Consider the following 12,925-nt stretch of genomic DNA (forward strand, 5'->3'; position numbering starts at 1 on the left):
AAGAATAAAAGATCTAGGTTGCATTAAGAATAAACATCTAGAGCAGGGTAGAGACAGTTGGGGTTACATTCTGGAGGTAAGGAGTTGAGCTGGATTTGGGTAGGGTGGAAATGAACCCCTGTAAAATGTAGTGGAGATTGACTGGTAAAACAGAGAGGAGTAAGGTCTCTGGATAGAGAGAATATTAGAACCCAGAGGCCGGGTTTAATAGACTGTGTGCCAGGAGCCTGGTGCCTGATTTGTTTGGCTGGAGTAGAAGTGCCAGGTGAGTGAATGAAGGGCTACAGGTTTAACAGGAACAGCCTGAGGGAGAAGTTGAAGGACATTTGTCAGAGACCTTTATTGTTAGGCTGAAACATTTCTGAGCCATGAAAAAGATCCTCCTTGGGATTATGATATAAACCAAGTTCCTGAGATGTGTCTCACAGTGTATCTTGAATGTAAGAGAATATACAGAGATTCTTCCTTAGGAAGCTGAATCTGTGTGTCCTAACTGAGGCCAAGTGTGTGGGTTGAAATGTTGTTTCTTAAATATCTTATTTTGGTTTTTGATTCAGGTTTTCCATCCACCCAGGGCCCTCCAGCTACCCAGAGCCCTCCAGCTACCCAGGGCTCTGCAGCCCCTCAAAACTCAACACCCTCCCGGGGCCCCACAACTACCCAGGCATCTCCAACACCCAGCACCCCAGAGCCTACCCTGTTTCAGAACTTCAGTGGCTACCATATTGGTGTTGGGCGAGCTGACTGCACAGGACAAGTATCAGATATTAATTTGGTAGGTAAATCATGGGATCCTTGAAGAGACTGTGAAACAAATGATTTTATTATTTAATACTCTGCATTTATTCCTAATTGTCATGTCTTAATCTTCTCCATTTGTATTGCCTTCACTGCTATCTAACATTTTGAATATTGTACTATAAGGAAGAGGGACCTTTTACTTAAGCACAACTCCCTTGTAAATTCAACTGGCCCTTTTTTTATGAATGAAAGTGGCAGGGTGGGCAAACTCTGATACTACAGGGGATGGGCAGGTACCCTAAATGACTGAAGCAGGCCAATACAAGATAAATGTCTAGTAAATCTGAAGTGTGGGGGGCAACAGAAAGTGGTGGGGACTGTGGTACAACTAGAAAGTCTGAGTGGTTTTAGCGATCATTGCCATGTAAGAGTGTGAAACTAGGGCTGCCTCACCTTACAGTTTTTAAAAGAGAAGCCAGGGCTTCCCTAGAGGCTCAGACAGATTAAGAATCTGCCTGCAATGTGGGAGACTGGGGTTCGATCCCTGGGTTGGGAAGATACCCTGGAGAAGGAAATGGCTACCCACTCTAGTATTCTTGCCAAGAGAATTCCATGGACAGAGGAGCCTGGCGGGCTACAGTCCATGAGGTCACAAAGAGTCGGACATGACTGAGAGACACAGAGAGAGAGAGAGTGAAAACATTTCTGGATTGAAAATCTGAGGTTTTAAATCTCTCTGTTGGAGAATGTAAGCAACTCTAGTTAAAACCGGAAATCTGGTGTGATCCAACACTGTGTTAGGCAAGTAAAACCGGTTTCGGGGCCAGGGGTGGCCTGTGGGCTGCTGGCATGCAACCTCCTGGTGGTGAGGTTAGACACACACTTCTAGCTACCCTTTCCTAGGGAATCAGAGCATGAGATTTCCTGATAGGATTTTTCCCCCCTCCAACCAAATAATCTTTAGATTCTAGGAAATATTCCTTGTTGTCTGTTCTGAAAAGTGGCTCTGGAATGTAAACTTTAAATGAGCACTTGCATGAGGGATAAGGCAAGCAGCAGAGTGACCATGCTGAAGACCTGGGTGCAGCTTTTATGGGTACGCTTCGTGACATGGTGAGAGAAGGGGTTTAAGATTGATGTATTTGGTGGGCTACAACATTGGGAGGGGCAACATTGTAAAAGCCAGGGTGAGGTACCCTCAGTAAAGATAACTGTGTCCTAAAGAAACCATTTTCTTTAGGAAAAAAAAAAAAAAAAAGCCACACACCAGACAACCAAAGTGAAGAGGCCTTCAGTTTTCAGGGTATTCCTGGAAATGTAGGATGATAGTTGAGGAAGTATTTCCTTCTGTAGTCCTTACATAGGCTGGAGAAAAGATCCTGTTTCAAAGAACAGAAAAACCCTGAAAGGTCTCCAGCATTATAACACAATTCCCAAGTCACACCAGCTCCTGCCTTGCCCACAGGCCAGCGAATAACTTCTTCCAACCCGGCCATTGCTTTGCTTCTATCTACACAGAACAGTAAAGACTTTTTTTGTGAGTGTGATGTTGGCTTTACTCTTGAAAACACATATCCTGTCTCACTCAGAGCCACAGTGTCACATGGATTGCTTTGCTTTGCCTACGTAGTCTCTTGTGTGTTTGTGCCTGGCTTCTGGTAGCAGGGGAATGAGAAGAAGTGAAGGGTGGTCTGATGCTCTCTTCCTTTTTAGATGGGCTACGCCAAAACTGGCCAGTATGCACGGGGCATCCTCACGAGGTTGTACAGTCGTGCGTTCATCATGGCGGAGCCGGATGGGTCCAATCGCATAGTGTTTGTCAGCATCGACATAGGCATGGTATCCCAGCGACTCAGGCTGGAGGTAAGTGAGAAAGAGTTGCCGTGGTTTAAAGGTAAAGCCTGCAGGTGAATTTAACTAAGTATCTAAGCTCTCCTGGGTTTCTCACCCAGTGAATTTCCACTACCCTCAGGGTTATAAGCTCTTGACAATCCAGCTGATAATCAAGTGAGGAGGATGAGCCTCATTATTCCATTGTAAGTCAGCTTGGTCAGAACTTGCTTTCCATACTGCTGATAGCTTGTCATCATCATTAATGCCAATATATTTCACAAGCTTATTATGTCCCAGGTTACTTTCCTGTACACTGTCATTTAATCTTCCTTGTTAGAAGTCTGAGAGTGCCAATTAATTATTAACCCTTCCCTCAAGGTTTTAGACAATTGAAAATAGTTGCAAGGAATGAAAGAGAATTCAAATGCAACTCTGAGATGAAATTGACCATAAATTGCTGAAGCTGGGTGAAAGGCACATTGTACTATTCTGATGTGCCCATGTTTGAAAATGTCCATAATAAAATTTAGAAGAATACAACATTAGCTCTCTTAATCTCTAAACTGTATTGTAGAATATCGCAGGGCCTGTGATTTTCCCCCAATTTAGATCATGTTACCCCACTGTGGGAAAGATGAGCTCAGCAGCAAGGTACCTGGGAGCCCTGGGCAGGCAGCTCGTAAGATGCAAGGGGCAAAGGAAGGAGAGAGAAATGGTGATAGACAGATGGACTTCCAAGTCTGTCTCTCAGCCAATTTCTAGACCCTGATCCAACTGTAATTTCTCCACGGATCAGGACACAGAAAGAAAGTATACTCTCAGTGTCTTCTCACATATTCACAAATGTGAGAAAGAGGAGAGTCTAGAACATCCAGAATGATGGCCATCAAATATCCACTATTCAGTGTCATGTTCTATTAACCTCACCAAATAAACAGTTGCTCCTCTTGTGTGAAAGGGCTGTGTGAAGGAGCCAGGAAGAGGGGTGACGAGAGAGCTTAAAAACATGTCTCCATTGTCACCCACTTATGGGGAGTAGGATGGGAGCCTCTCACATCTGTGGAAACATGCTGAGCAGAGAATGCAGTGATTTTCCAAGCCCTGCACTTACCACAACTATGAGGTGGATCTGTTGTTATCCCCAATTTATAGATAAAGAGACTGAGTCTTAGAGAAGGTTGAGTAACTTTCCAAAGTTCATGCAGTTAGCAAGTGGTAGAGCTGAATTCTGAACACATATATATGCCTGGTACCAGAGCCTACATTCTTAAAAGGAGGTCATTCTATTATCTTGGAGAACACTGACTTTTTGCAAGGCACTTTGTTGGTCACTTCAGGGGGCACACAGCTAAATGAATCATAAGCCATGTTGACGAACTCACTACCTAGTCGGGGGATTAAAGGAAGGACTGTACCAGAAATACACAACTAATTTTAATTTATTGGAATAAAGGACAATGGTTTATTATAGTTATCTATTCATGAATAATAAATAGCTCCTCCCAAATAGGGACTTAATGAACATCTGTTGTTTTATCTCATCATTCTGTGGATGAGGAATTCAGAGCTGGCTTAGCTAGGTGGTTCTGAATTAGGGTAGTTGGCAGTCAAGGTGTTGGCAAAGGCTGCAGTCATCTGAAGGTTCAAGCAGGCTAAAAGGTCCACTTTCAGGATGATCCACTCTTGTGGCTACTGACCGTTTCCTCATTGTCCATATCCTCATGACAGAGCAACTGGCCTCCCTTACAGTGAGTAACTCAAAAGAGCAGTGGAAATGACACTTGAATGGGTAGAGTTTTATTTATTTAATATTTGTTGTTATTTATTTATTTGGCTGCACCGGGTCTTACTTGCAGCATGTGAGATCTAGTTCCCTGATCAGGAATTGAACCCAGGCCCCCTGCATTGGGAGCATGGAGTCTTAGGCCCTGGACCACCTGGGAAGCCCCTGAAAGAGTAGAATTGGTTGATTTGGGGGAGAGAGCTATCAACTCAAGGGGACAGCTTGATTTGTACATGTACAAATCATATACACAGAAACACAGGGAGAAATGCAAATGGAGATATGCCTGGAAGATATGTTGGTCATAATTTGTAGGTCTCTGGAATGCTTGGTTGTTAATGATTCTAGGTGATGGAGATTCTTAGGAAACTTTTGCAAGGAAGTGATGCAAACACAATTCTGCTTTAGGATGATTAATCAGACAGTGATGTTTGAGGTGGGTTGAAATAGACCAGAGCTAGAGGTGAAGACACACATCGGGAGAGTCCTTAAATTAACATCAAGGCTCTACCGATGAGAGTTCAGTTGGGAAAACAGTTATCACACCAGGCATTTCAAATAGGGGATAAGGAATGGGGAGATTTCACAAGGTGTTAGAAGGCTAAAAGAACTGGAAAGGGAAACTAGCACTGCAGGAAGGATTCCCACTTTTCCTGGCAATTCCCCCCTGTATTGTGTAATGCTGGCAGAAAAGTCTTAAGCCAGGGGGACAGCAGTGAGACTATATGGTGCTAGAAAGTCAAATGTTAATGTGATTTGGGGATGAGTTGGCATAAGAACTAACACTTAACATAGTTCCTGTGATAAATCAGGTATTGTTCTAAGTGCTCCATATATATGAATTCATTTAATCCTCAAAAGACTGTATGAGGGACATACTATTATTCTGTCATTTGACAGATTGGGAAACTGAGTGTCGGGGGACCAAGTAACTTGTCCAAGGCTACACAGCTAGGAACCATCAGAACTGGGATTCAAACACTGACGTCTTCCTGCTCGAGAGTATGGTCATTACCACTGCACTATAATGTTTTTTCTGAGGAATCAAAAATGGTTCTGATTGGGAAATGGTGGGGTCATTAGTGGAAATAAGACTTTGAACTTCTGTCCTCTCCACACTCTACCTTTGGGGGTACAGTATGGAGGGGATGCGGATTTAATGTGTTGGGTTAGAGACCACTATCCAGTCAATAGTTGACACCATTTAACCATCTCTTCCAATGTTTACTTCCCCCCTGCAATCTGAGACCCAGAAGAAAGACTTTGAAATGAACCCACTTACTTATCCCAAGTTAATCCAAGGGGAAAGTGTGAAAAATAAATCTAACTAGACTAGGCCATTAAGTTTATTATAACACCCAGTTTTAGTCAGGTTCTCAGTCTCACCTTTAAGAGTGATAACATTTTCAGCATGGAGAAAAGATTAAAGAAAAGATCTCCAAGCAGTGATGCTGGACAGGAAAACAGAATGACTTTTCTAGCTCTTTCTATGTCACGTTTCCAAGAGTGTCAGCCATAGGAAATGGAATGGAAACTGAAGTCAATTGAGCTATAGACATTAATATAACTTTATAGGTCTATGATAAAAATACCCCTCTTTTCATGAAGTAGGAAACATGCTACTTATAATGGTTATTGGCAGGCATTGTTATTAGATGATGGAGTCTTTAATTTTTTTCTTTTTTCCAGAAGTCTCACATGTTTGACTTCATCTCAGAGATTATAGTTTAGGAGAAGATTTCTGTGAGCTGTTTGTAGCTGTTTGTAGTTTAAAATTTTGTTTTAAAATTCAAGATTCATAATTTCTATGTTTTTAAGAGCCTGATTCTTGCATAGAATGTATTTAATGTACTTAATTCTAAAAATCCTGTTACAGTTCATTAGAAATAAAAATGGGTGGGACATTAGAGCTTTAAAGTTGACTGGCAGTTCTTTCTTTTCCACAACCTGCTTGCCTTGGTTACAAAATTGTAAAAATATCAGCTTCTATTTTTAATAAAACTTTTATTTTATATTGTGGTATAGCCAGTTAACAATGTTGTGATAGCCTCAGGTACACAGCAGAGCGACTCGGCCATACATATATACTTATCCATTCTCTGCTAAACTCTCCTCCCATCCGGGCTGCCACATGACATTGAACAGAGCTCCCTGTGCTTTCTGGTAGGTCTTTCTTGGTTAACCATTTTAAGTATAGCAGTGTAGAACATCAGCTTTTTAACTTTGCTTAAGCTTTCATGTTGTCCATTCATTGATGATTTCCTCTTCTCCCTACAGACATTTCTTCATGAAGCAGTAATAGCTACTGTGTAAAAGAATATGTAAGAGTGATGAAGAGTTGGGCTGGAATTAGAATCAAACAGAAAGAATATGGAACCTTATTGGGATGGAGAATGTGGGCTTGTAATGTTGGTCTTTATTGCTGTTCAGTCACTCCGTTGTATCCTACTCTTTGTGACCCCATGGACTGTCCTTGGGGTTCTCCTGGCAAGAATACTGGAGTGGTTTGCCATTTCCTTCTCCAGGGAATCTTTCCAGATCAGGGGTTAAAGCTGTGTCTCCTGCATTGGCCCGCAATGCAGTTTCTTTATCACTGAGCCACCAAGGAAGCCCAGTGTTGGTCTAATTACTTTCAATTTCCTTTCCACATTTTCCTGATATGGTATGGTTGCTTACGTGGATGTGGTAAACCTAGCAATCAGTATCTGAGGCATGGAGAGGTTAAGGAGACGAGATGGTTTGTGATATCTCTTCCTGATTCAATGACCACGTGACTAGAATAAGCGTGGTGGAGCTCTTTACCTAAAATAGAAGAAGTTACATTGATGTGTTTATGTAGGATCAGGAGGTAACACACCAGTTGCTGCTGCTTCCTTACGTACCCGTGGTGTGCTGGAACTGGCTGGTACCACCTCATGAGGGTTGATTGTTAAATATTTAGAAACTTTGCGAACTGGTGGTTAAACTTTTGGTAGCTTGAAATTCACTATGGTGAGAGTATTTACACCATGGAAATTGGCAGATAATACAAATAAGGGTTTTCTTTTATCTTTCAGAAAAACTGTTTATCAGCATACTGCTGCCTATACCATACTCGAAGTGGACAGCACTGCTAATCAAAAAAGGCACTCTTTGGGGTCTTCCCTGGTGGTCCAGTGGTTAAGATTCTGTGCTTCCATTGCAGGGGGCTTGGTTTTGATCCCTGGTCAGTGAACTAAGATCCTACATGCCCCATGACATGCCACCCCCACCCCAAAAGTACTGTTTTTCGCTAAGCCCAGATTTGGATTCAGAATCCTTCTCAGCATACTACTTCTGATAGTAGCCACCCACAAACAGGACTAAATGCACGAGATAAGCAGTATTTGCCAGCTCTGACATAAATGAGTTTTCACTTTTGTCCCTGGTATTAGGTTATAGTATCTTACATTGAGGAAGGTTGCTTTGGGATTGACACTTTTGCTGGAACATTTTAATAATTTTTGACACAAAAAAGTCAAAACATCTTTCACAAACCGCACTGATACCAAGCTTTATATTTCAGATGATTAAAGCAAAATTAGAAATAGGTATTCAGCACTAATGCAGTATTTTGAAGTCGATTATATTTCAATAAAAAGAGACATTTTAGCCAAAAAAAAAAAAAAAAAAGAGAGAGAGAGAGAGAAATAGGTACTCGGCAACATCACTAATTTTCTGTTGTTTTCTTGATGTGTGTATATCCTCCAAAGACATTAATTATTTATTATTTCTTTGGATGTTCATTGACTAATTCAATGAACACTTACTGACTCTTTGAATTAGGTATCTACTGCTGTGCAGCAAGTCATCAGAAAACTCAGTAGCTTAAAGTAACAATAATTATGTATTATTGCTCAGGATTTTGGTGAATGGCTGTGTTAGGTGAGTCTGACTTGTGTTAGAGCCACAGTCACATATCGTTACTTTTGTTATCATGAGGTTTGACTCGAGATATTGGCTGCGACTGCAGGTGTTTGAAGCTTGACTGAGCTGCAGGATCACCTTCTATGGTTGCTCACCAAGTGGCTGGCAAGTTCATGATGGCATGATGATTCCTTTCCCCATGGACCTACCCACAGGGTTGCTGGGGTGTTCTCAGGTCATAGCAGGTGGTCTTCCCCAGACCAAAAGTATAAGTGTTTGTGTCTGGGAATACTGAGTTCTTCATTTTGGGAAATGAGACAGTAAAGGGGCTTTTTCCCTGTCTGTTCACTGCTCCCAGGGTGCTTGCCCCACCCAACTCTGGCATTGCATGACCATCTTGCTCTCTTTGGTTAAGCTTCTGATGAAAGATAACATCTCTGGAAAGATCTTTCCTCACTAATGCCTATCACATTCTTTTTCCTTACCTAGCAATATTTTTTCTTATCATTTATCACTCTGTAATATAATATTACATATTTATCTTTCCCTCACTAGAATAAAAACTTTTTCAGGGTAGGGACCTCGTATGTCCCTAGTACTTAAAACAGTGTCTGGACAATGAACTGGTGAGATTCCTAAGTCAATAGTGAGACTTGGATCTAGAGTCTGACTCTGCTATTTATTATATCACTGGGCAACTTATTTTACTTCTGGACACATCAATGTTCTTAGCTAAAAGATAAGATTAAAAACACCTACCTCTTGGTGGTGTTATAAAGATTTTTAAATGGCATGATGTAATACCTAGCATTGTTCTTGCACATGGCAAGAATCTATAAAATGTAAGCAATTGCAGTTGTTGATGTCATTGTTCCTGAGATGATGAACTCAAGCACAGAGTGAAAGGTCTCTTGACGGGGATGTCCGGCGCAGTGATTAGCCTCATCAGAGCTTTTTTCAGGCTAAGCACCTGCGTTATTCCTCTTCTTAGTTCTGATTGTTCTTTTTTTTCCTCCAAGGTCCTGAGCAGGCTGCAGAATAAATACAGCTCCCTGTACAGAAGAGACAACGTTATTCTGAGTGGCACTCATACACACTCGGGTCCAGCAGGATATTTCCAGTACACAACATTTGTAATTGCCAGTGAAGGATTTAGCAATCGAACTTTTGAGTACATGGTCACTGGCATTGTGGAGGTAGGCAAGGGGACTTAGAGGCAACTGTTGTTTAGCATTGCTTACAGCACCTTAGGAGAGGTCTCTTATGACACAGAGAGTTCCTATAGGATCTTGGATACCAGCCCAGAATGACACCAGCCCTGTGGCTCTCCAGCTTTCATCCCATAGCAGGGATAAGTTGGAGACGAAAGAAATTGTCCACAGGGCTCTTCTATTTATATCAACTAAGTTCTTATGCACACTAGGATTTCTAACTTTACAACTTTTTTCTTTTTTAACCCATAGAGCATTGAGATAGCACACAAAAATATGAAACCAGGCAAAATCTTTATCAATAAAGGGACTGTGGATGGTGCACAGATCAACCGAAGTCCTACTTCTTACCTTTGGAATCCACAGTCAGAGAGAGCAAGGTGAGGGGTCCACTTATCAGAATGAAATGCATGTGCTTTCCTTTAGGAACTATTAACAAAATCTAAGAACAGGGTTGTTAGTTGATGGATATGGTGAGAGCCTGAAAGAGTATTAAAGCTGAAATAATTTAAAAGCATGTCTATAATCTAAGACAACCAGAAATGAGACTGTAGAAGCATAGAAAAACCTGTGTACGCATCTTCCCACTTTGCTGGCTGTGGGAATTGGATGTGAATGTTTGAAGGACTCTAGGCTTTCAAATCAGGTACACCTGTGGTCTTGTCTTTATCACTTTGTAGGTGTGTGACCTTTATTGATTTACTTAAACCTTAATTTCTTGGCTCTCAGCTTCTCATCTATAAAATATAAAAATATGCATAACATATTTGTTCAATTAATGAATAGCTCTTTTTATTACATTATTCAGAAGAAATCATTTTAGTCCAGGGGAATGTAGGAAGATAGATAAGGTAAAAGAATAAAGAAGTTGACATGAAGAGCAAGCCATGAAACTGGCATAATTGAATGGGACAACTTAAGAAAGGCCATTATTTAAAATTTTTTTAATGTGATAAACTGGGTTTTTGACAGAAGAGAAGTACTTGGTTACTATGGCAGAATAAAATAATATCTCAGTCCAACCTGATATTTTACATTTGTCTACATATTTTTTGATTGATTTCAAAGTTGATTTTTAGAAAATATACTCTGATTTCCCTTCAAAAAACATAAAAGAACACTTTAAGTTGTAGGTCAGGCATGCTTTTGATTTTGCACATTCCCTGCTATTTTTAAGAGATTTCACTAAAATTTTACATGAATAGAAATTTCAAAAACTAATCCTTTCCATGAGAAATAATATATGTCCTATAATATTTCAAAAATGTATATTTCATCTCCAGTTATCTGAACCTATGCCCCTAACTTTGGTCACATTTGCAAACATTTCTTTAGCTAAGAAATAAGACCCTGGATACAGTTCATAGGATTACAGGTGTCAGGGAACCTTGCTTACTGAGAGTCATTTTGTTTTCTGTGTCAGCTTCTGCTTCGTCATACACAAGGGCCAGGCTCTAGCCTAGAACTCACTAAGTTTGTTTATTTTGCTGACTAGGTATTCTTCAAATACAGACAAGGAAATGGTGCTCCTGAAAATGGTAGATCTGAATGGAGAAGAGCTGGGTCTTATCAGGTACTGTTTACTTTTTTAAAAAAATTCTGTTTGGATAAATTTCTTTGTATTACAGAGAGGGAAAAAGGAGACCAGAATATTGGCAGCAGAGGCTAAGAATAGGCTGAGTGGTTGAGTTGGAGCTGGGATCCAGCCATGGGCCCTCGGGTATGTTCTCAGCATCCTAGGTCTAATAAAAGGATTATATGAATGAAGGATCTGAGTGACGGAGTTAAGCACAGTGTCTGACATATGATAGACTCATAAATCTAAATGCTAGGGGTTATTACTGTATCAAGATCTCATGTGGAGGTTATTATTACTTTATCAAGATAATCATAGATAGAGGACAGTGATCTCTTGGAAATGAGAAAACAATCTGACCAACCAGGCAAGTGACTGAGTTTGAGGTTATTGACCTTTGTTTTTCTAAAAGGAATGTGTGTGTGTGTGTGTGTGTGTGTGTGTTGCTTAGTCGTGTCCGACTCTTTGCAACCCCATAGATGGCAGCCCACCAGGCCTCTCTGTCCATGGGATTCTCCAGGCAAGAACACTGGAGTGGGTTCACATTTCCTTCTCCAAAAGGAACTATAGCAAGAAAGAAAGTGAAGTCGTTCAGTTGTGTCCGACTCTTTGCGACCCTATGGACTGCAGCCCACCAGGCTCCTCCATCCATGGAGTTTTCCAGGCAAGAGTACTGTGGTGGGTTGCCATTTCCTTCTCCGTCTAAAAGGAATAAGTTAAGTCTAATACGGTACAATGCCAATTAGTGATGAAAGCAGAACCGAGACCACCTCATGGAAGCAGATGAGGTAAAATTACAGCTTGGCAGAGACTTTAGGCTCCATTTTATAAGTAAGAAAACACATGGATTTTGTTTTCTTTGACAATAAGTCATTTGTATTCCTATGTGATTTGGGTTGCTGTGATTGAACTGGCTAAGGAGTTGCCTGGGTAGGAAACAGTCCCAGACACTTTGTCCAGTGGACTTCCAGATTGATGCACGAATGTCCTAAGGAGGTGGGTGATAGCACATGGGTGCCAGGGTCAAATGGCTTGGGTTCACTCTGGACTCTCATTCTTGGCAGCTGTGTGACTTTGGTCAAGTTTCTTAACTTCTCTGTGTCTGTTTTCTTACTCTAAAATTGAGGGATAAAATGAGTCCTTAGATACTGATACTAACTTTGTAAAGGAACTAGGGATCAATCAGGGAGGATTATAAACTATCTAGGTGAAAGTTTCTATGTGAGTAAAATTAAGTAACTTGAAAGAAATAAGAGGTGAAGAGAAACATTAAAGATGATGATTAATCAGATACTAGGGGTGGCGCTAACTGCATGGAGAACACACAGTGGCAAGGAGTTCATGTTTCCATCTTAGACACAGGTTTTCAGATTTGAATTCAGGCCCCAGCCCTGACACTTACTAACCCTGTGTCTTGAGGAAAGTAATTTATCTACTTATATGTCAAACTGTCCTGTTTGAAAATGAGACTAGTAATAATACCTCTTAGGATTATTTGAAGATTAAATGAGATAAAGCATGCAAAACTCTAGTTCTGTGCCTGACATAGAAAGAATTTAATAATTTTAACTGAAAGGTAAGAAGTAAATAACACAGTACCTCTTCTGAAAATTCCGTTACTGGAATATTGGTGTGCTTGAACTTCTTAGAATTGGAGTTAGTTCTTTGGGGTTAAAGTGAGGTTATTAAAAATTCCCTGATAAAATAAACATTATTATGTGGGTTGATGTAATACAATTCATTCTTTGAGTACAGTTAATTCATCTATTGATTAGTTGCCACCTAGCTTTTAATGCAGTAGTCTTCGTAAATATCAGACATGCAATTATGTTCTTGAGGTATATTGTTATGAATCAAACATAGACCCTATCTTCAAGAGTCTTACAGGCTAGTGGG

The 12,925-nt window shown here is 40.6% G+C and overlaps 1 protein-coding gene across 1 annotated transcript in view; it reads left to right on the forward strand.

The window, feature by feature from the left end:
• The first annotated feature begins 645 nt into the window (after positions 1-645).
• The window catches only part of ASAH2 (N-acylsphingosine amidohydrolase 2), a 57,524-nt gene continuing 45,244 nt past the window's right edge, over positions 646-12,925 (forward strand). The window contains exons 1-5 of the mRNA XM_070363314.1: positions 646-775; positions 2,455-2,604; positions 9,262-9,438; positions 9,706-9,833; positions 10,949-11,026. Of these exons, the coding sequence (XP_070219415.1) occupies positions 2,455-2,604; positions 9,262-9,438; positions 9,706-9,833; positions 10,949-11,026 (533 nt within the window). The 5' untranslated portion in view covers positions 646-775. The remainder of the gene's footprint in view (positions 776-2,454; positions 2,605-9,261; positions 9,439-9,705; positions 9,834-10,948; positions 11,027-12,925) is intronic.

The sequence above is a fragment of the Bos mutus genome, chromosome 26, assembly GCF_027580195.1.
Source record: "Bos mutus isolate GX-2022 chromosome 26, NWIPB_WYAK_1.1, whole genome shotgun sequence".
NCBI classification, from domain to species: Eukaryota; Metazoa; Chordata; class Mammalia; order Artiodactyla; family Bovidae; genus Bos; species Bos mutus.